Here is a 21,806-nt window from a genome sequence, read left to right on the forward strand (position 1 = left end):
ACTCACCAACAACAGCTCTCTCCAGACTGTGGGAAGTGCAGTTCTGAGGCCCCATCTGTGAAGAGTCACTGCCTAGCCTTGGCTGCTGTGATACCGAGAGATCTGGGTGCTACAGACAAAAAGCTGGAGCTGCCTTTGGTCTGTGTAGTAGCTAGCCCTCTTGCCCCAATGACTGCATCTACCTAACAATCCCTTGACAACTAGATGCAACTTATAAAATGGATTGCTAAGTCTGACAGCCCTCTAGTCTCCACTAAGGCTGAAGTTCAAAACGTCATATCTGAACTCTATAAGCAGTCCCCAGCACCCTACCTGATGTTCTGTCTGAGTATTTTGTGAGCATGTTTTTTTACTTTGTTTGGAGTATAGAAGTACATGTGACCTCTTCCACAGGGGCACATGTAATCCGGCATTTATCACTCTCCCAAAAGGCAGGTCCTACTCATTCTCCTCATGAGAAACATTAGGCTCTAAGGTACAAGAGCTTTGATGGGCCAAACCACTAAGCAACTTCCTTCCCTAGGACTCGCTAGCAGCTTGCTCACCACTGCAGAACTGGCTGTCCCAGGCATGTGGGTAGCAACAGTAATTTAAGTATGACTTCTCCAGGACTCAGCCTGGCAGGTTTTCTATGGCCTGCTTCCTTTTCAGCAATCCCAGGCCTCATCAGACCAAGGCCTGGTTTGCCTGGAATTCAAAGCTTTCCCCTTTCCCAAGCTTCCTACACACAACCAGGCTTTCCTCTCTTCTATCAAGACTATGATGGCCTTCCAAGAAGTTTGCCACCTCCATTTGCCACCTAGTCTTCAGATCTCTTCTGAAGAACCTCCCAAAGCATGATCACAGATCCTAAGGCAGCCTCTGCATCTCAGAGGAGCTGCAAGAAATGCAGAATCACCGAGAGAGAGAGAGAGAGGAGAGAGAGAGAGAGAGAGAGAGAGAGAGAGAGAGAGAGAGAGATAGTTTTGTCAGGCACTATTGAAATTAGTTTTTTTTTTTAATGTGTATGTCATGTGTGCAGGTGCTGAGAAAAGCAAGAGAGCACCAGATCCCCCTGGAGCTGGAGAAACAAGTGGTTGTCAGCCACCCACTGCAGTGCTGGGATTTAAACTTGGGTGCTTTGGAAGAGCAGCAAGCTCTCCTAACCACTAAGTCATCTCTTCAGCCCCAGTCACTACTGAACTCCAAAGCTCATCCCCTTTGCCGAGACAAGGTGGCACATGCCTTAAGTCCCAGCTATTTGGGGGGCTGAAGCTGAGACAGGAGGATTGCTTGAGTCCAGGAGTCCTGGACTATAGTGCTCTATGTTGATCAGGTGATCACAATAACTTCCGCATCAATATGGTGACCTCCTTGGGAACAGGGCATTCCAGGTGGCCAAAGGAGGGATGAATTGATCAGGTTAGAAAGTTCATCCCCTTTGAAAAACAAGCATCTTATAGGAAGTTATTCCACAATACACACTAGAGAAAACTGAAAGAAAATTTAAATACAAATAAAAAAGTAAATAGACTCACATCACTGTACAGATATGAACTGGTCATAGCTTTATTTAGAATAAAAAGCCTGAAACACACCCAGTGATCTCAATAGGGGATGAAATGCCAGTCATAGGGGTGAAATAATACACTGATTATTACCAAAAGATAAATACAAAATACTCTTTTGGGGTATAAAGAAAAATGAAGCTTTATTCAAAGAAATACTGAAAATAAATGTTTTACAAATTGCAATCAAGCACTTAAAGTATAATTTGGTAATGAATTCTCAGAAACTATATAATACATTCTGCTGTTGGCCAATGCAAAGTGTACTTTAAACTAGTATTTTACATATGCTCAACCCTCAATCATCTTACCATTCATTGATTATAATGATTCAACAGTTTCTTATGTAGTATCTCAGAAAAAAACTTCCAAATACAAAACATTCATGCCAGCAAGGAAGATGTAAAGACACATGTAAATTACGGCAGGACTCTGCAGGCTGTATGCAGATAGATCTGTTTCTCCTTAGAAAGCTCCCACACAGTCAAACTTTAACAAAGAGATGCCTCTCGCTCTCACTCTTGTGTCACGCAGCCACCTGCAGGTTCCTAGGTGTCACTCCACTATGCATCAACTGAAATATATAATACATATTCAAAAAATTGTCTTTTAGGAGACAGACAAGCCGAATCTGCCCATCCCAAGCAGAGTTTCACAAGAGCCCCATCTGAAGATGGCTCCCCAGAGTTCCTACTCTCAGAAGGACAAGATGGTCTTGTTGATGATCTCCACTGACTCCCGGATCTCATCCTCTTTGATCACAAGTGGAGGGGCAAGCCGGATGATATCACCATGGGTTGGCTTGGCCAGAAGCCCATTATCTCGGAGTCGCAGGCACACCTTCCAAGCGTCACAATCTACAAGAAAATGGTCACAGTATAAACCCAGAGACTAGTATGAACCCCCTGTCAAAGGCACAGCCAGCGCAGCCTCAGTGTCCCCAGTGTCAGGAAAAGAAGCTCTAAGTCGCTGCTTTACTCAAGAGGCTGCCTTACTGGCTTCTTGGCATGTACATAACTAGGTTAGAATGGCATGTTTAGACTACTACAGGCAGAACACCCTTTGCAGTGCTTGGGGCCAGAAAGGCTCCTTCCAGACTCAGGAATTTTGGCATATACAGAAGGAGAGGATGTATTTCAGAAAAGGAGCCTACGTAAACATGAAACTCATATTTCACACTGGCACAGCCTAAAGGTGATTTCACACAAGATTCTTAGAGCACCTGCGTTTTGGTTATGACCTGGCCCCCTGGGGTCAAGTAAGGGATTTTCCTCTGGTGTGAGGGTGTAAGTCAAAATCTTTCAGTTTTGGGAATGCTTCAACCTCTCAGATTAGAAATGCCTAACATGCAACCATGGGGAACTAATGTGAAAGGACTTGGGTAGGAGACACAAAATGAAATGAGGGAATAAGCCAGTCCCCAAATCCTAGGAGCCCTGCACACTGCTGAGATGGCCCTAAGAGCCCTGCACACTGCTGAGATGGGCCTAGGAGCCCTGCACACTGCTGAGATGGGCCTAAGAGCCCTTCACACTGCTGAGATGGGCCTAGGACCCCTGCACACTGCAGAGATGGCCCTAAGAGCCCTGCACACTGCAGAGATGGACCTAGGAGCCCTGCACACTGCTGAGATGGCCCTAGGAGCCCTGCACACTGCAGAGATGGACCTAGGAGCCCTGCACACTGCAGAGATGGACCTAGGAGCCCTGCACACTGCTGAGATGGACCTAGGAGCCCTGCACACTGCAGAGATGGACCTAGGAGCCCTGCACACTGCTGAGATGGACCTAGGAGCCCTGCACACTGCAGAGATGGACCTAGGAGCCCTGCGCCCTGCTGAGATGGACCTAGGAGCTCTGCACACTGCAGAGATGGACATGCCTCCTGAGCATGCACAACTAAGCATTACCACCCAGCAGCAGTTCACAACCACTGAGTACTGCCCAACCCTTCAGTCAGATACTTGCCGTTCCTTTCTCAAAGTTCCTCTGCTTTAAAGGAAGGGCTAACCTAAGAAGACCCAGCAGGATGCCCTGGAGGGTGATAAGTGATGTCAGGCACACAATGAAACCCTGAGCTCCCTTCCTTATTATCAACATCAAAGTGATTCCCTTTATCCCTACTGCTGCTTTTACAACCTCTGCAGGATGTACGAAGTCTTCAAGTGAGGGGAAAAGATTAACAGAAAACAGCCAGGAATTGCAAAGAGCTGTCTAACTAAGAGAGGCAGAAAATAAAAATGTCTGCAAAGAATAAATGCTTGGTCAAATGAGTAAGCATGCCTTCCTGCTGGAAAGCTCTACATTTAAGATAACATTAATACAATCAGGTCAGACTTTGCCTAAATAGCTTGGCCAACTGTCTAATCAACTGTTAGGGCACTGCCTTACCCACGGCGCCTTGAAAGGGCCCTCAGCACAGTGTGCTGTGGATACTACCTTTGGTTTCTCGGATGACGATGGCATTTAGCAACCCTTTCCCTCTCACAGCAGTCACAACATCAGATGGCAGCTTCATGAGCTCCTTTCTCAAGATGGCACCCATCTTGTCTGCGTTTTCAGCAAGATGCTCTTCTTCTAAAACCTGTTTTTTAAAAAATTATACCAATGAGTATCCTAGAGCAACCCATGTAAGGCTCAAGCCAAATGCCCGTGTGATGGGCCAGAGCCTGGATGATGTCATCTTCAGGATGGGCCTGTATTAATTTCTCGTTAAACAGATACAACCTCAGAGCCTTACTTTAGTCACAAATCCATTGTCAATCAGTCTTCATGGCAAACTAAAGATTAAAATTTGCTTAATGCAACTTAAATACACTGTTATTATCTGAACACCTAAATGGACTAAGTATAATCTAGCTTTAAACTGGAATAGAATTGCCTTCCCCCCACCAACACATTACTGTGCCTTACGTCTACTTCCTGGTTTCAAACTTGTGATTGTCCTGCCTCTCAGCTTCCCTAGTGCTGGGATTACAGGTGTGTACCACCAGTCCTGACTTCATTTCTGTCTATGAGGTACTAAGGAATCAAACCCAGAACCTTAGACTTTCACCAAACTAAACCACCAGCCCTCAAATCTGCCATCTGAAGAAACAAAAGGGAAGAAGAGTCAGTGGTCACCTGTAATCCTAGCACTTGGGCAGCTAAGGCAGGAGGATTTCCAGCTGTCTAGCTTGGGCTGTGTGGTAAATTCTAGGCCAATGTGAACTATAATGAAACCTTGACTCACATATAACACACAGACAAACAAGGAAAAAAACAAATCTTGTCATTAAACCAAAGGGGCATAGTAGGTGATCAGTAGCCAGGTGACAGACTACAAACTCAAGAAACCCAGAGGAGTCCAGTCTATTAGGCAAGGCAAAAAGTTACCTTACTATCTGAGAATGCCTTGCCCCTAAAACCTTCTCTCTGTACTTCATGTTCTCTAACACTTGGCAAACTTATTAAGCATACTATGCCAGGACTTAAATTAAAAATAACTTCAACACTACTTAAAGTAGCTATCATTCAGCCATATCCGTTTTCACCTCAAGAGCCGCAATAGCAATTCGGCAGCCTAGTGGGTTGCCGCCATACGTGGAGCCGTGCTCGCCTGGTTTAATGGTCAGCATTATGTCATCATCACACAGCACTGCAGACACCTGAAAGACAAAAACTTCATGTTGCTCCTCATTTTCTCAGCACACCAGGGACACAGATACTTCTATAATGCTGGTACTAAAACTCTGTAAGGCTTCAACCAGGGGTTTACATCTGTCTCCTGACTCTCAATCGTAACCCAAGACAAAGCATTACAAATGCAGTAAACACAATTCAGTGGCACAAAACAATACAGGTGCACATTTAGAACTAAAAGAAAAAAACATTTTTATTATCATTTTTGGCACAAGCATGTCTGTGCACCACTTGTTTGCAGTGTCTATGCAAGCCAGAAGAGGGTGTTGGATCTCCTGGAACTGGGGTACAGATGGTTATGAGCTGCTATGTGGGAGTTGGGAACTGAACCCAGGTCCTCTTGAAGAGCAGCAAGTACTCTTAACACTGAACCATCTCTGCAGCCCAAGCAAAGCTGTTTTTGCAATAAGATAATTTACAGTCCTTTCCAAAATACTCTTACTTATAAAGCAAACTTGGTCATTGACTGCAAGAAGACAATTTAGTCTACTCAGCAGGAACATCTATCCTTCAAAGCCTTTTTATCCCACATCAATTACTGGCTCTGGATGCAAACTCCCCAAAAAACAAAATGCCCCCATCTGTGTGTTCCTTGTACAGGTTTTAGACAACTAGTGATGGCAGTTTCTGAAAAGTGGGAGTAGAAACTTCTGAGGGGAAATGCTTCTGTCCAAATCAATTGCCACAGTGCATCCCAAGGCACACATTCCACTTGGTCAACACTAACCCAGTGGACCACCCAGTGGATCTCTAAAATGTTCCAGGTGGCCTATATCACACGTGGCCAAATCAAACCACCTAAAAGGCATCCCAGTCACAGTCAGCAGAGGAGAAAATAAAAATCAGGGCATTGAACTTACGGGATATAAGCCACCAGAAAGGGCCTTCCCAAGAAGAACTATGTCAGGTCTGACATTCTCATGATCCACAGCTAGCCATCGACCAGTTCTAGCCAATCCTGTCTGTATTTCATCAGCAATAAACAGGACCTGGGAGAGACAACAGGCGGCACAACTGTCATTCTCATGCATCGATGAAACAAAGACAATCCACAATTTCAATCTTCCCACTAAGAGTCATTCTGACACACCCTGTGATCTACAAAGATGTTTTCCGTACCCACACAATCAATGGTATCCTATGAAACCCTGAAGCCCATACCTCCCAGAGGCCCATGTGGCACTGTTCTGCATGGCAGAATGGCACGTATGCAAACATGAAGAGTTTTGCAGAGCTTTAATGGCTTTCATTACACTCTAAGGACAAATTCACATAATTAATGCACATATAATTATCAAATGTTTTCTGTAATTCTCAATAGTGAGCAAAATATACTGTTAGCTGTGGTGGAAGAAAGAGGAGAAGAGCTGTAACTTCTGGAGCAAAGGGACACAAGACAGGGCTTGAACAGGAAACAAAAGAGTGCAAGTCTCCTGGAGGAGAGGAGGGGATCACAGCAAGAGCCTGAGGGCTGCAGCCACAGAGGCCCACAGGACAGAATCTCTCTAGTGTTATCAACACTGAAAAATTAGCATGTTCCTCAGAAGGTGCAAGCATTAGCATGTTCCTCAGAGGGTGCAAGCATTAGCGTGTTCCTCAGAAGGTGCAAGCATTAGCATGTTCCTCAAGCCTTGGAATCCATCATCTAGCCTGTCAGCAGAGTCCAAACAAGTGCAGGCGAGCCTGGCGTCACTGCAAAGTGAGTGGGACAACCTGGTGCCGGGTGCAAAGTTCTCGAACTCCCGTCAGGTATCCTGGATCTGGAACGATAACACCCGCTTCACCCTGGATGGGCTCCACCATGAAAGCAGCAACATTGGGATCCTGAAGAGCACGCTACAAAAGAAACAGGAGTTTTAATAGCTTCTTTCTATTTGTTTGGCAACTGCCTGTTGAGAATTAATTATGAGGGGTGGGAGAGACGGCTTAGCAGTCTGGAATACTTGCTGCTTTCCCAGAGCTCTGCGTTTGACTCCCAGCACCCACATGGTGCATACATACAGGTAGGCAAAACACTCAAAGTAAACAAATAAATCTAAAAAAACAAAGAGGGTGGGGAGAGATGATGATGATGATGAAGCCAGGCATAGTGGTCCACGCCTGTAATTCCATGACTACTGCGTGCTGGGTTACCAGACATACACAATTATGCCAGATTCCCCCTACATTTGCTGACACATAGATGCATTATTGTAAGTAAAACCTAGGTCAAGAGCTAGAGAGAAGGCTCAGCAGCTAAGGACACATCAGCGGGCCCAGGTCCCATTCTCAGTACCCATAAGGCTCACAATTACCATTCAGTGTTGTTCCAGGGAATCCAGTGCCCTTTCTGGCCTCTGTCACCACTACATGCATATGGCACATCTGCATGCAGGCAAACACTCACACCATCAAAACAAACAAACATTAAGGCTATCTTATAACTGCTTGTTTATACAAGATTCCTCAGCAGCAGAACAATTGCCTAGAATCTACAAGGCCCTGGGTTCTTTCCCTAGCACCACATATAAAGTACTACAATTTACAAATCTTTTTTTTTTTGAAAATGTATTTATTTTTATATGAGTACACTATAGACATCCGCAGACACACCAGAAGAGGGCATCGGATCCCCATTACAGATGGTTGTGGGCCACCATGTGGTTGCTGGGATTTGAACTCAGGACTTCTGGAAGAGCAGTCAGTGGTCTTAACCGCTGAGCCATCTCTCCAGCCCCAATTTACAAGTCTTAAAAACTTTTTATGGGCCAGGAGTGATATTACGTGTCTTTAATCTCGACATTTGGGAAACAGAACCATGCAGATCTCTATGAGTTCAAGACCAGCCTGGTATACATGCTGTGTTCCAACCCGGTCAAAGGCTTCAAAATGGGAAGAAAAAGAGAAAAGGCAGGAAGGTAGGAAAAGAAAGAAAGCACAGAGAAAACATAGACTCTCTCAAAACACACACAGAGAGAGAGAGAGAGAGAGAGAGAGAGAGAGAGAGAGAGAGAGAGAGAGAGATTACCTAGTAATTGAGTAAATAATACTCAAGTACTTATAATCGGAACTGGTTCGCTGGCCTAAGTACTAGATGACAAATGCAGAATTCCCTGGGTTGGAAACTAACTGCCCAGTACTGAGAATACAACTCAGATATCATCTTTTCTTAAGAATTTTCACAGGGGATAGAGTGATGGCTCAGTGATTAAGAGCACTGACTGCTCTTCCAGAGGTCCTGAGTTCAAATCCCAACAACCACATGGTGGCTCACAACCATCTGTAATAAGATCTGATGCCCTCTTCTGGTGTGTCTGAAGAGAGCTATGGTGCACTTATATAATAAATAAATAAATAAATAAATAAATAAATAAATAAATCAATCTTAAAAAAAAAGAATTTTCACAGACTCCTATAATTTTGTTTTGAAGAGCTAGAGGTCAAGCCCAGGACCTCTCACACACTGTTATACCTCTGAGCAACTTCCCCTCCCCTTTTTTACCGTGCCTGAGTGTTTGCCTACTATGTAAGCATGTATCTGTACCACAAGCATGTCTGTTGCCCAAGGGACCCGTGTTAGATCCACTAAACTGGCATCCAGGAGGTTGTAAGCTACCGCATAGGTGCAAGGAACTGAGCAGAGTCCTCTGCAACAGCAGTATGTGATCCTCCCACTGAGACATCTCTCCAACCCCCTCTTTAAAGTATTTCTAATTCACATACTGAACAGGTAATAATTAATTCAAAATGATCTCCAGTTGCTATGGGTCAAGTGCCACAGCCACCCACAGCCACCCTGAGGTACCGACCTCTAGCGCAGGCAGATCGTTATATGGGATGGTTTCAAAGCCTGGCATGAAGGGTCCAAAGCCATCATAACTGGTCGGATCTGTGGAACTGGAGACTGCAGACAGCGTCCGACCCCAAAAGTTTCCAACTATAAGGAAAGACAAACAATGATTATTCCAAAGAAACCCACAAGTACTACCCTACAAAGGCTTTGGGAAGCCTGACTAAAAAGCCAAATCTTTCCAGTACTTTCTTTACAGTACTTTCCTTAGACCCATTCCAACTGAAGCATTCAAAGCCAGGTTCCTAGACAGAAAAGGCAATATTTACAACAGGAGGGTGAGAAAAAGCATCCAGCATAGACAGTAGCAGTTCCCTTTTGATAACCCAATACTGCAAGCTACCTACTCAACAGAATGCATTTCCAAATTCACTTACAGAAAAGATGCTCAGACAATCCAACACCTTACACGCTGTCTTCCTTGACTTTATAATCCTCTACAGCACTAAATGAAACAGACAGCTGCCTTTCTGTTTTTCTATTAATAAATGTGGCCAGGAGCCAAGCAGGTCAAAGAGTACTCCACGAGAGGGGACAGACAGGTAATTAGCCTGGGAGATGCTGTCCTCAGAGCTTTTCCTAATAGAAAGCAAACATCCGAACACCAACCAGCAAAGCAAACAACTACTTCATTGCAGATGGAGTTAAACTCAGCCATGAACATGATAGTAGCTATCAGAGAATGGGAACTCATTACTCTAAGATGTTGACACCACCTATGCCAGCAGCAACTCAATTACTCTTGCAAAAGCCTCTGTCACCGGAGTCAACCCATCCTTTTCTCATCCACATACAATAAAAAGCACTGATGAAAGCAGAAGCCAAGCGTCCCACTTTCCCTGGTCTCGGGGATCAGCTGGTAGCTCACCCTGCAGGGATGTAGTCTATGCTGTCATTCCAGCCTGTCAATAGGATGTAAAAATATCTTTACACCCTTCGCTAGTATGAGAGAGACTGGGCAATCTATAATAGAAACCATGTTTTGTTTATAATAACCAGCCAGGATGCCCACAACTAAAACACATGATTTTAAAAGGGTAACGTACAGGAAGTAACTTACAGTAACATTCAGTGACTCCTAATGAAGCCAAAGCCACACCCTTTCTAAAAGTTTCAGAAAAGGGGAAACTTTCCTGTTTCTCCTTTTCTGTCTCTTCAATGCTGACAAGAGCCTAACTATACTTTCTCTGATGTGTTAGGCTTTTCCATGCTTTGGTATGGCTCTCCTATCTGCCGCCCAGATGCTCACTGACCATGTGTCTGACCTGCATGCCAGCTCAACACAAACACCAGGGTTTCCTGTGTTCCTCTGCTCCATCCCTCCTCTGGGCAGCTGCAGGATTTACAGCGTGTCTACCCTATGTCCTTGAGCTTTAAAAACAAAATGCTAAGCTATAGAATCATAGCAACATTCCTGCAGATCATAATTTGTCGCCTCAAATACCAATTGCTTCTGACCATAACTTTATTATGCTATAGGATTTATAATTTAACTGTATGTATTCCCCAGACAAAATAAGAATGGATTCTGACCACTAATTCAATACATACTCTTTTTAACTAAAATCGAAACTTTAAAGTCAGAACCTACCACTTGAATATTCCACAAAAATTATCAAAGTCAGATTACACCATCCCAATAAAGTGTACATCTCCTTAACAAGAGCTCAAAATGCATTCCTTCTCAAGGATTCTCAGAAGTGTATGTAACAAGGGCAGCTTCAGGCTTCCTGTTCCTTGCAGCTTCTAAGAATACAGTGCAAGGGCACATTCACTATCAGGACTAAAATCCTGGCCACAAGTCAAGCATGGTGGCACAGACCTTTAGTCCCAGCACGTGAGAGGCGGTAGCAGGCAGATCTCGGTGAGTTTGAGGTCAGTCTGGTCTACATAGTGAGTTCCTGGAAAGCCAGGACTACATAATAAAAGCCTGACTCAAAAAACAAGAAAAAATGTTGGCCACAAATGTTCAATGATACTGTGCTATCTAGGAAACACACAGCCTTCAAAACTTAGCAATTAATTAATTAATTAATTAATTAATGAGAAAACAGGTATGAAGAAAATCTGGTAAAATGTGACATTAAGTCAAATAGCCACTTAGTTTAAGAAGGGAGCACTAAGGAGTCAAGGCAAATTCTCGAGCTAGGGATGTGGCTATGGAGTAGAGCCCAGACTGGCCTCCATCAACTCTTAGACTCATCCCACAGCATCACAAAAGGAAAATCTCATTCATGAAGAAATAACTTAGAAATCTAAAAGGAATTCCCTCATCAGCCTTTATAAAACACTCCATAAATAATGTTTCACGTAAATGACACCATCAATGCTGTAACAATTAAACTCACATACCAGCAAAAACGATCTTTGCTTTGTATTTCTGGATGCCTTTCACGGTGTAGCCCCAACGGCGAGCAAGCTTACACGCAGTCTCTCCGGCCTCCACTCCTGTCAAGGAGAACACTCAGATTTGACTAACGTAAACTATCAAAGACATAAGCTTAGCGTGTGAATCCCAATGACTTGAGACACTAAGGTGGGAAGATTGAAATTCAAGGCCCACCTAGGTGAAATGGTGAGATGCTCAACAAATACAAATGAAGAAACAAACATCGGATTGTTGGGAACTTAGCGAAATGGCGATGTGTTACCTGTATTCATAGGAAGAACTTTGTTGTAGTTGAAAAGCTTGGTGATGTACTCCTCATATTCACCAAGGACATTGTTATAGAAAGCCCGAGATGTTAATGTCAGCTTGTCCACCTGACTCTTCATGGCTTCTATGATCTTTGGGTGGCAGTGTCCTTGGCTGACAGCACCATAAGCACTCAGGAAGTCGAAGTACTGCCTGCCTTCCACATCCCACATATAAATGCCTGAAGTAGAGGGAGGGGAAAGAATGACAGTCTCTGTATGCCACAAGACCCCAAAATGAAGACTGATTTCTTAAGCCCTCTAAACACTGATACTTGATACTCTACTTATTCCTATGCTTAAAATGGTTTGGTGCAAGCCTACTGACTTTGATTTAGAAAGAAATATTAAAGCTATATTTTATCTGACTACCTCTTACACGTACATTTAATAGAATAGTATAAAAAGACTGTAACTCTGTTATAAATTGGGGGGGGATAAACACGTAGAAATATATGCAATAGTGAAAGCATGAAAGCCAATGTGGCGCTCCGCCACTTCCACTCCAAGCATCTAGTCTAACAGTGAAGAAGTTCACTGAGAGACATAAGCTTTGGTGCTGGTTAATCTCAGTGTGTGATGTGATTTTTATTTGCAAGCTTTTTATACTATGTTTATTTAAAAAGAAAGGAAGGAAGGAAGGAAGGTAGGTTGTAACCTCTTTACCAATTTTAATCTCAGGAGCCAAAACTTTGCGTTAACAAAGAAATTACATAAAACAGCAAAAGCTCTTGTAGAGTATAGACTACACCCCAGCATAGAACAGGGGTATTTGCAAACCATATACCTGACCTGATAAGGACTCAGTATCCAGAACACGATGATAAACAACAATAAAAGCCACTAAACATGGTGGCACACAGCTGTAATCCCACCACTGAGGGGACAGAGGTAGGAAGATCAGGAGTTCAAGGGCCACTTGGATTAAGGAAGACTGTTTTTAAAATGGGCAAATGACTTACTAGCACTTTCTTCAAAGACATACAGATGCTAATATGAACGTGCAAAGATGTACAACCCATCACCAGCCACGAGAAACATGCAAATCCAAACAAGGAGTCGCCATTTCATACTCGTGTGCTTATAATTTTAAAAGAAAAGACAACGGGGCAAAGAGAAACGGTTTGGAACCCGCATACCTTGCTAGTGGACAGGTAAAATGGTACACCTATGGCTGGGTGTGGTATGAAGACCTGGAATTCCAGCACTTAGGCAGCTGATGTTGGATGAGTGCAAGAGCAGCTGAATTACATAGTAAGAGCCTGTCTCTCTACCAATACCAAAAATCAAACAAAAACAGTACAGCTGATCTGAAAAAAGTCAATAATCCTGAGCTGGGGAGATGGCTCAGTGAGTAGGCACAGCATGAGGACCTGAGTTTGAAAAAAATCTAGGCATGGCCACACGTCCCTGTTACCCTGGCCTTAGGTGCAGAGACAGGCAGATCCCAGGACTTCACAGGCCAGCCAGCCTAGCCAAAATGGTGTGCTTCATGTTCCCAGAGAAACTCTGTCTCAGGAATAAAGCAGAACCTGATAAAGGCAGACACCCAACTTCCTCTTTCACTTCTGCTCAGGCATGGGACACGGACCTGGACGCACACACGCGCGTGTACACACACACACACACACACACACACACACACACACACACACACACACACCATTCAGGTATTTTTATTTGGTTTTAAAGTTGGCAGTTCCCCTAACTAGCTAATCACAGAGTTACCACATGACCCATCAATCCCACTCCAGAGATTAATTCAGGCAGTGCCAAACTTTAAGAAACACTGGCTTACAGGGCTGAAATACTTAAGATGGAAAGAGTGTTACAATAAAGAAATATTGGCTCAGGGAAGGAGAAAGAGGAGGAGGAGGGAGAAGGAGAAGAAGAGAAGGAGAAGAGGGGGTGAAAGGAGGAGGAGGAATATGAGGAGAAGAGGAAGACAAGGGGGATGAGAAAGAGGAGGAAGAAGGAAGAGGAGAGGAAGAAGAGAAAGGGGGAGGGGATGAGAAGACCTACTGCTCCTGTTGACCTACAGACAACTGAACCAACAAGAATGAATTCTAAGGTTCCTCTTTAACTAAGGACACAAAAGAAAACTGGATTCCTGCTGTGCTTCTGTTAGCTTCCGGGTCCTGATAATTACCTGTGTATAAAAGATAAAGCTCCTGGGGACTCTAAGAGGAGTCACACTGGGCATCTAGAAGTAAAGAGCTAGAAAACAGGATGTACATGGGGCCAGGGGGGCAGAGGGAACCAACAAAGAAAAGCCTCAGCTATCTGGGGGAAGAGGAAAGAAACATTTTAATGTCATCATAACATTTTTATTATTAGAGTTATAAATAAAATAAAAACTAATTTAAAATACATGTTTAATGTTAAAATAAAAGCTAGTTTTAGAAGACTGTCAGCGATGTCACATTCCCATTTCCTCTGCAGTCCCCATCTAAGGCTCCCACGGCAGACTGGTGGGCACAGGTGCCTTAGTCACTTAGAAAACCTCAAAGGAGCCCTATCTGCAACAGACATTCAGTGAGGCTTGGACGTGAGAAGTACAAAACAACCAATTCTGACAATGCATTTCAAACGAATGTGGGGGTGGACTAACCCAAAACATACCTTTTCCTCTCTCCAGGGCTACAGGTAAAGGATGGTAATTGTGTGCACCATATTTAGATTCCCGTTCAAAAATGTACTCAGAGGATGGTGGGCCTTGCTCTGTCTTCTTCGTTGCAACAGATGTGGCAGAGGCGACTGAGGTGCGGAGTCCTCGACGCAGAGCGGCAACAGTCTGCAGACTTGCTAGTTTGGAAAGCATTGTGTGGGTCCTTCAGGAATGGAAGTGCAGAGAGACCTGTCCAAAGTAAGGAGAAGGTGCTGAGAGTGGGAACCTTTCCAGAGTCAACTCGCGTCTGCTCACCAAGTAACTGCCGAGCTTCCGCTTCCGCACAGTCGGGATCCAGCCTTATCCTACCAGACGTGCAGGGTCCAGGGCAGATATCAGAGGCAGGGCGCCAAGTCAGATGCCACAGCTGCATGCTTGCCGGTCATGTGAGTCACGGGGTAGAAAGCAGGGGCTATGAACCATTCTGTACTTTTTTTAAGCCCAGGGTGGTCTTTAACTCTGGGTTCAAATGACCTTGTGGAGCTGGGACCACAAGCAGCACCTTATCCTCTCTCAGCCCTCAGGGTCCCACCTCTATTCCTTATTTTGTATTTTCAATCATTCTGGTATGTACATAGTGATATTAAACAATTAATGACAAATGTCATTTTAACCTAGATGAGGTAATCCCAGGATTTAGGAGGCAGAGGAAAGATGATCAACATGAGTTCCAGTCTAGCCTGGCCTACATAATAAGTTCCAGACCAGCCTGGGCTACAAGTAGCCTCTATCTCAAAATAGAAAGAAGGTAGGAGGCGGGTAGAGAGAGAGCTAAAGAGATGGCTCAGTGATTAAAAGGATTTGCTCCTTTTGCAGAAGACCTGGGTTCATATGTCAGCACCCACATGATGACTCCCAACTGTCTGTAATTCCAGGGCATCCAACACCCTCTTCTGACCTCTACAGGCACCAGACACCCACGAGGTGTGCATATATACATGCAGGCAAACATTTAGTACACAAAAATAAAATACAATTTATATATATATATATATATATATATATATATATATATATATATATGAGAAAAAGTAACTTTTAGAGACTGTAAAGAGTTTAACACCCAAACTACACAAGGAGATCTGTCACTTGGTACAGATATCTAAAACATGAGTCAAACTCCGCATAAACAAAGGTAAAACGATTTGCTTTGCACTTTGTTAAGAGTCTTGAGATATTACAGCAAATATAACAAGTGACTCAGAAGGAATCTATTTTGGTAGGATGGCTATTTCTATAACCCAGCCACCTCCCCTGCCACACAACACATTAAAAAGGGATCAAAAGGGGTTGGGGATTTAGCTCAGTGGTAGAGCGCTTGCCTAGCCCTGGGTTCGGTCCCCAGCTCCAAAAAAAAAGAAAAAAAAGGGGGGGGGGTCAAAAAAATCAACTGTTTAAAGGAAAAAAAAGCAACAATTGGGACCAGGAGAACACAGAGAGATGAACAGCTAGGTGGGGTAGAAGCAATCCCGAGGCACTTGCTCTGTTTACAGCTAAGTGGGGATATGAAATCCTGGGCACATGGGTGTTTACTCGAACTACTTATACTTCAGGATCAAGCCAGTCCTAAAACCCTAACGGTGCTCCCCGACTTCTGTGTACACAGCTCACCGTGAGATCAAGGTGAGATCTACAACATGTAAAAGCACATACAGGTATCCTGTCTGCAAGCAGAGGGGGAAAGCATTCTAGGTAGATTCTAGACTAGGAGGAAGTTACCAAAGGCCAGGCACCCTTGGAGTATCTATAGCTACTCATTTCTTTCAAAGACAAAGAGCTAATTCATGTTTCAGCAGAATTTTCCAACAAGTCAAACCATGCATGATCTTCACAGTCTTGACTGCGATGCCAGATCAGCCAGGCATGGGACTTGGCTAACTTCTCTTTCAACTTGGCTCTCACTCCACACTCCAATCCAGTGAGGTTCAGGAATCTGCAATCACTAATCAGATCCCACAGCCCTGTCTTGCTTGCCAAAAACTTGCCACTATTCTTCCTTCCCACGGTCCTGACTAGAGTGCAGATTTAAAACTCAAGATCTAGAGACTATCTTGAGGGGGTCCAAATGGTTCCAAAAATAAAAGACACAACTATATACGTCCCTAAGGAAAAGGTCTGTTATTTCCGCAGTATTTTTCTCTCAAACTAACAAAAGCAAAGCGAGAATCGCTAGACTGGAAATGGCAGCTGACAAAAATGTTTAACTGTACTACAAAGAACCAGTTCCCCTCACCACCATTAAGTCTGAGATACCAACTTATCATTTCTTTCTAGGCTGTTTACAAGCTACACAGTCGATCCTATTTGAACCACTGAAAACTTAAACTGGCATTAACTTCTGCCTGGCGAATATGCCTAAAATGTGCTATCTCAGATGCTCCTTAGTGGATGCACCTAGATACATACAAGCGAAACACTCATACGCAAAAAAGCAAATCTTTTAAAGTTAGGTTCAGTTTTTATGTTTTTTATTTATTTATTTATTTATTTATTTATTTATTTATTTATTATATATAAGTACACTATAGCTGTCTTCAGACACACCAGAAGAGGACATTAGATCTCACTACAGATGGTTGTGAGCCACCATGTGATTGCTGGGATTTGAACTCAGGACCTCTGGAAGAGCAGTCAATGCTCTTAACCACTGAGCCATCTCTCTAGCCCTAAACAAATCTTTAAAATAAGTTTCTATTGACATAGCAAGGCGTTTTAGGACATGTCTAACTAAGAAAATAAAATAAGATTTTAAATATATATATATATGTATGTATATATATGTATGCATATGACGTTCAACTACGAAAAAGAGTATTAGGGAAAACTGTTAAGGAAAGAAACAGAAAAGTCACTGTGGCTGTATTTAACTATTCTCTACTTTCTACAATGACCATAAATTGTACTCATGGTCAGAAACACTGAAAATGAACTTGGACCTGGGTCTGAGTTGGTTGACAGAGACCAGACAACAAGCAAAGTCAAATTAAAAGAAAGGACCAGGTAAGCTTTGCGAAAACAATGTGCTGTAAAGAGAAGTGCTGCCAGGAAGTGCAGCCTTGGGTCCCCCAGGTCACCTGCTCATAGGGAAAGGCTCAAACTTTAAAATAAAAGCTACTCTCATACTTCTGCCAACAAAGCCTGCAGCTGTGATTTTTTTTCCCAAGAGACAAAAAAACACTAAAAAAAAAAAAAACAAAAACAAAAAAAACTGGTTATTGAAAAAAATCCTAAAAATGCTTTTAACGGTGTAGTTTTACAGGTTGCAATAAGACAGCAAGTGACTGTAGATGTGGGTTGGGGGGGTTGGGGGGGCTGTAAACCCAGCATTGGGGGGGAGGGTGGGCTGAGACACGAGGGTTTCCAGTCCAAGGCTACATTCAGCTGACTCAAAACAAAATAGACTGCAAAGATTATCTAAACTGGCTTATCTCAATTTACACAGCTAGAATCTATCTATTTATCCCCTCAATTTCATATAGAATGATGATAATCAGTAACATAACAGAACCATTCAAAACCTGAGTAATATTCTCAGGTTCTCTGGATATTTAACCTAACTGGGAAAGGCCACAAGTTTCACAAACCATGACATACCAGAATCCAGTGCACACATTTCTATTAAAGAGCCTCTGTGTTCGAGCTACTGAGCTTGGTACCGTATGAGAAATATTAGAACAAAATTAAAGAGGGCTTTAAAACGGCCACCAACAACCTTCTCTTTCAAAGGAGCTCGGGAAATGGTAGAGGTATTATAGAAAATCCACGGTGTTTCACAATCCAGATTTAAATTCAGTCTGTGGCTCTGCCGAATGTGCCACTCTTCCTGAGCTTTGATGGGGTTGAAGCCATTCACGGTGTCTTGAGGAGTCCATGTTAAAGCCCTGGGTTTAGCACAAAGGAGCTATTCATTGCGTTCTCTTCTGCTCGAAGTTCATAGGAACACTAGCCAAGTTCTACAGCTTAAAAAAAAAAAAAAAAAAAAAAACACTGGCAGGGTTCTTGTTCAAACTGGATTATTTTTCACTAAAACAATAAAAGTGAAGTCCTGGGGGACTAAGGATCAGTTGGTAAGTTCTTGCCTAATATATATGAAGCCTTGGGAACCATCTCCAGCACCAAATAAGCTAGAGAAGCAGAGGCAGAAGGATCAGGAGTACAAAACCATCCTTGGATACACAAGAGGTTAGAGGTTGTCAAGCATGCTGATATCTGCCTTTAATCCCAGCACTCTGAAGGCAAAGTCAGATGGATCTCTAGGGGTTTGAGGCCAACCTGGTCCTACCTAGTGAGTTCCAGCTCAGCTAGGGCTATAAAGTAAGACCTTGCCTTAATATTAAAATAAAATAAACAGCAAGACAAGTTTCAGTCAGACAAGAAAATTACCTACTTACGAGATTACCATTAACTACTGACTTTCTTCTGTGAATAAAGACTATGCACATAATATTTTTTCTACCTTCTCCCTTTGAATTTACCATGCAAGTCCCTTCTAAACACTCTCAGAATGCTGCAGACTTTTATCACAGATCCTAACACTTCAGACACTTGTTTTTAAGCAATCCAGACTGTGAAACTTAAGCTTGTAAAAAGGAGTAATCAACCACATCTCAAAAATCGCCTCCCCTGGGTACCCGCCTTCTGCTGGCACTCTCTTGCCTGGCAAGAGAACAAGATCCTTACTGAACACACAATTCCTGAAAGAGGCGAGGTGGCAACCAGACAAGCCAGGTCATGAGGCCACCTATCCTGCATCAAAGTAACTCCGTTCTGAGAGACTGCCTCTCTGTCCTCCTGTGCAAGCTCATCTTTTCATCAACGGCTCAGAGTTGAGGACAACTCTGTCTGCAAAGTGAGTCTGGGACAGCCGGGGCTACCCAGAGAAACCCTGTCTCAAGAAACCAAAAAAGACAAGTAGATTAGTTAGACAGATGGGTGGATGGATGGATGGATGGATGGATGGATGGATGGATGGATGGATGGATGGGTAGATGGGTAGATGGATGGATGGATGGATGAATGGATGGATGGATGAATGGATGGATGGATGGATGGATGGGCGGGCGGGCAAGTGGGCGGGTGGGCGGGTGGATGGCTGGGTAGATACAATGATGTGTTGTCAAACACATTTTATTATTTATATTTACTATTTATCTACTATTTATATTTAGCAGATATAGGGGCCTAAAAATGAAAAATGACAGGCCAAGCACTTTGAACACCTAATGTTTCATTTCAGGCCACCATTGTTCCTTCCCCATCGGCCCACAGGAATATTTCCACAGTACAGTTCCCATTAAGGGCTGCATTTGGAAGAATTTGTTTAGCCTGCCTTATTAAATAACACTTTCCCAAATTACTCTAAAAGAATCGTCAGTGTAAAGTCATCCAAAAGCCATTGAAAATACTCAGCTTGAGAAGTAAATTTGGTTTGGCTATTGTTAAATATTTACTTTTCTGAGGTAACCATTCACAAATACAGCCCTTATTTTTTTGAAGTTCTGTCAACATAAGCTTTGTTTTATGTAACCAATATTCTGGCTAAAATTCACCTCAAGTGCGTCACTGGCAAACAACTAAAATAACACTACTGGGAAAGGATTGGACCAACTACACCACACCCTCTGCACACCTCCAAATCACTGTCCATTCATTACTATTTTTTGAAGTATAGAGTTTTTGGCTCATCCTCAAGACCTCAGCAAAGTGCATAAAATACATCAATTAACCATAATAAAAGCAGACTATGGAAGGTAAATATATGAGACCGGGGGGAGGGGAGACGCCTTTAAAAATATGTAGTAATTAAAGATTTAGGGGCTGGAAAGATGGCTCAGCAGTTAAGATCACCCACATTCTTCTTGCAGAAGACCAGAGTTTGCAGAAGATCCAACGCCCACATTACCCGTGGCACAACTATCAAGAGTGGCTCTGGGGATACTGGATCCCTCTGGCCTCGGATGGCACATTCATTCATGATCACACACACACAATCTAAAGTACGTTACAGGGCACATAAAATTAATTTACCTACAGACACTGACAATCTGAATGAGAAGAAAATTTAGAGTGGAGAACCGGAGGTTATTCAATTGGAAAAGCCATTTCATTCCAAAATCACTCCTTGTCCCTTAATATATCTTGACACATCTACAAGGTAAATGTACTCCCAGGCATATTGTAGGCCTGAGGCAAGATTTGCTGGCAGCCAGAGCTCCCCACAATTAGGCTGGAATTTACTGAGGTTCAGCATAGCATGCTAGAGGCCTAAGGAGGGGGTCTACGTGCAGAAAGCCCTGTGGGCCAATCCCTAGCCACCATCTCATCATAATGTGCACGTCACTTCCTCAATCCTCTTACTTGGTTTAGGACTGGAGAGAAGTAAGCATTGGGGAGGGATGGGCATGATATGCCACGAGATGTAGAAGCTGCCCAAGGAACTCGGGCTGGGTCCGCATCAGCGCCCCCTCCCGGTGACGTGGTCACAAGTTCACAGCTCTGTCCCCAGGGATCGGGTGCCCAAGGATCGGATCCCCCACAGCCAAGCTGCTCGAGGTGCCCCGCGCTCGCAACGCCGCCTTCTCAAAGCCGAGGCCTCCAAGGCCCTATCCACACAGCCGAGTCTCCCGAGCCGTGCCTGGCAGGCGGCCGTTCCACATCTCCCGCCTCTCGTTCCCCGCCCGTCCTCTAGCCGAACCCGCCCCACCCCGAGCCTGCACCGCGCCCTAGACCCAGAGATCCCAGCATTGCCCCGGTGGAGACTCCGGAACACCGAGAGTCCGGGTAGCTCCGGCCCAGCCCCGGCGCGCACGTAGTACCTGACAGCGTCCGCTAAGCGACACTGACTGTATTTCAGCCACGAAGCCCGATGTGGCAGCCCGGCGCGTCAGGCTGTTTAAGACGACGTGTCTGTCCCGCCCCCGCCCGTTCTCTCAGTTCATTGGCTATGGCGGAGGGCCGCACACCAATCATAAGAGGCTCACCCTCGCCCCACCCACCCGGCCTTGATCCTCCGGGAGCCAAGATCTGCTGCCTTCCCCAAGTGCGCAGTCTGCTTTTGTGCCTGCTGCGCTTGAGCTCTGGCCTGAACTTGGAGCAGTCCGCTTTCTTTTACAGGAAGGGAAACGGGGGCGCGAAGGACTGGTGGCCTCTCACTGCGTTTCTCTAGCCGAGGGACCCTCCAAAGCCTTTCCTGAAAGAGCCTCTTGGGAGCAAATATCATATCTTAAACCCTGAACCCTCACTACCAAAATGGCAAAACAGCTTACTGATGCTTCTAATATCATCTCTGCGGCTGTAAACGCTGCCCAGATGTTAGTAACTGTTGTTATTAGTGGTTGGAAATGACAGCTACACAGTACAGACTTGCCTGCACTTCCTCCACTACCGTG

The 21,806-nt window shown here is 44.1% G+C and overlaps 1 protein-coding gene across 1 annotated transcript; it reads right to left on the bottom strand.

Moving 5' to 3' along the window:
• Positions 1-1,521: 1,521 nt before the first annotated feature.
• Positions 1,522-21,303, bottom strand: Oat (ornithine aminotransferase). Its single transcript, NM_022521.3, has 10 exons — positions 21,234-21,303; positions 14,373-14,607; positions 11,708-11,932; positions 11,409-11,504; positions 9,016-9,143; positions 6,941-7,063; positions 6,088-6,216; positions 5,080-5,193; positions 3,986-4,130; positions 1,522-2,404 (listed from the first exon to the last, which is right to left on the bottom strand). Exons 2-10 carry the CDS (start codon positions 14,569-14,571, stop codon positions 2,244-2,246), a joined length of 1,320 nt encoding a protein of 439 aa, NP_071966.1. The 5' UTR covers positions 14,572-14,607; positions 21,234-21,303; the 3' UTR covers positions 1,522-2,243.
• Between the last annotated feature and the right edge of the window lie 503 nt (positions 21,304-21,806).

The sequence above is a fragment of the Rattus norvegicus genome, chromosome 1 (genome assembly GCF_036323735.1).
Source record: "Rattus norvegicus strain BN/NHsdMcwi chromosome 1, GRCr8, whole genome shotgun sequence".
NCBI lineage: Eukaryota > Metazoa > Chordata > Mammalia > Rodentia > Muridae > Rattus > Rattus norvegicus.

What these genes read in the sequence shown, in the direction of transcription:
- Oat (NM_022521.3), bottom strand. Translation starts at nt 14,571, where the DNA reads ATGCTTTCCAAACTAGCAAGTCTGCAGACTGTTGCCGCTCTGCGTCGA. An exon ending in ACGATCTGCCTGCGCTAGAG is followed by an intron (nt 7,064 to 9,015) that starts GTCGGTACCTCA and finishes TTTCTTTTGTAG; the next exon opens with CGTGCTCTTCAGGATCCCAA. An exon ending in TTTCTGGTGGCTTATATCCC is followed by an intron (nt 5,194 to 6,087) that starts GTAAGTTCAATG and finishes TTTGTCTTTCAG; the next exon opens with GTGTCTGCAGTGCTGTGTGA.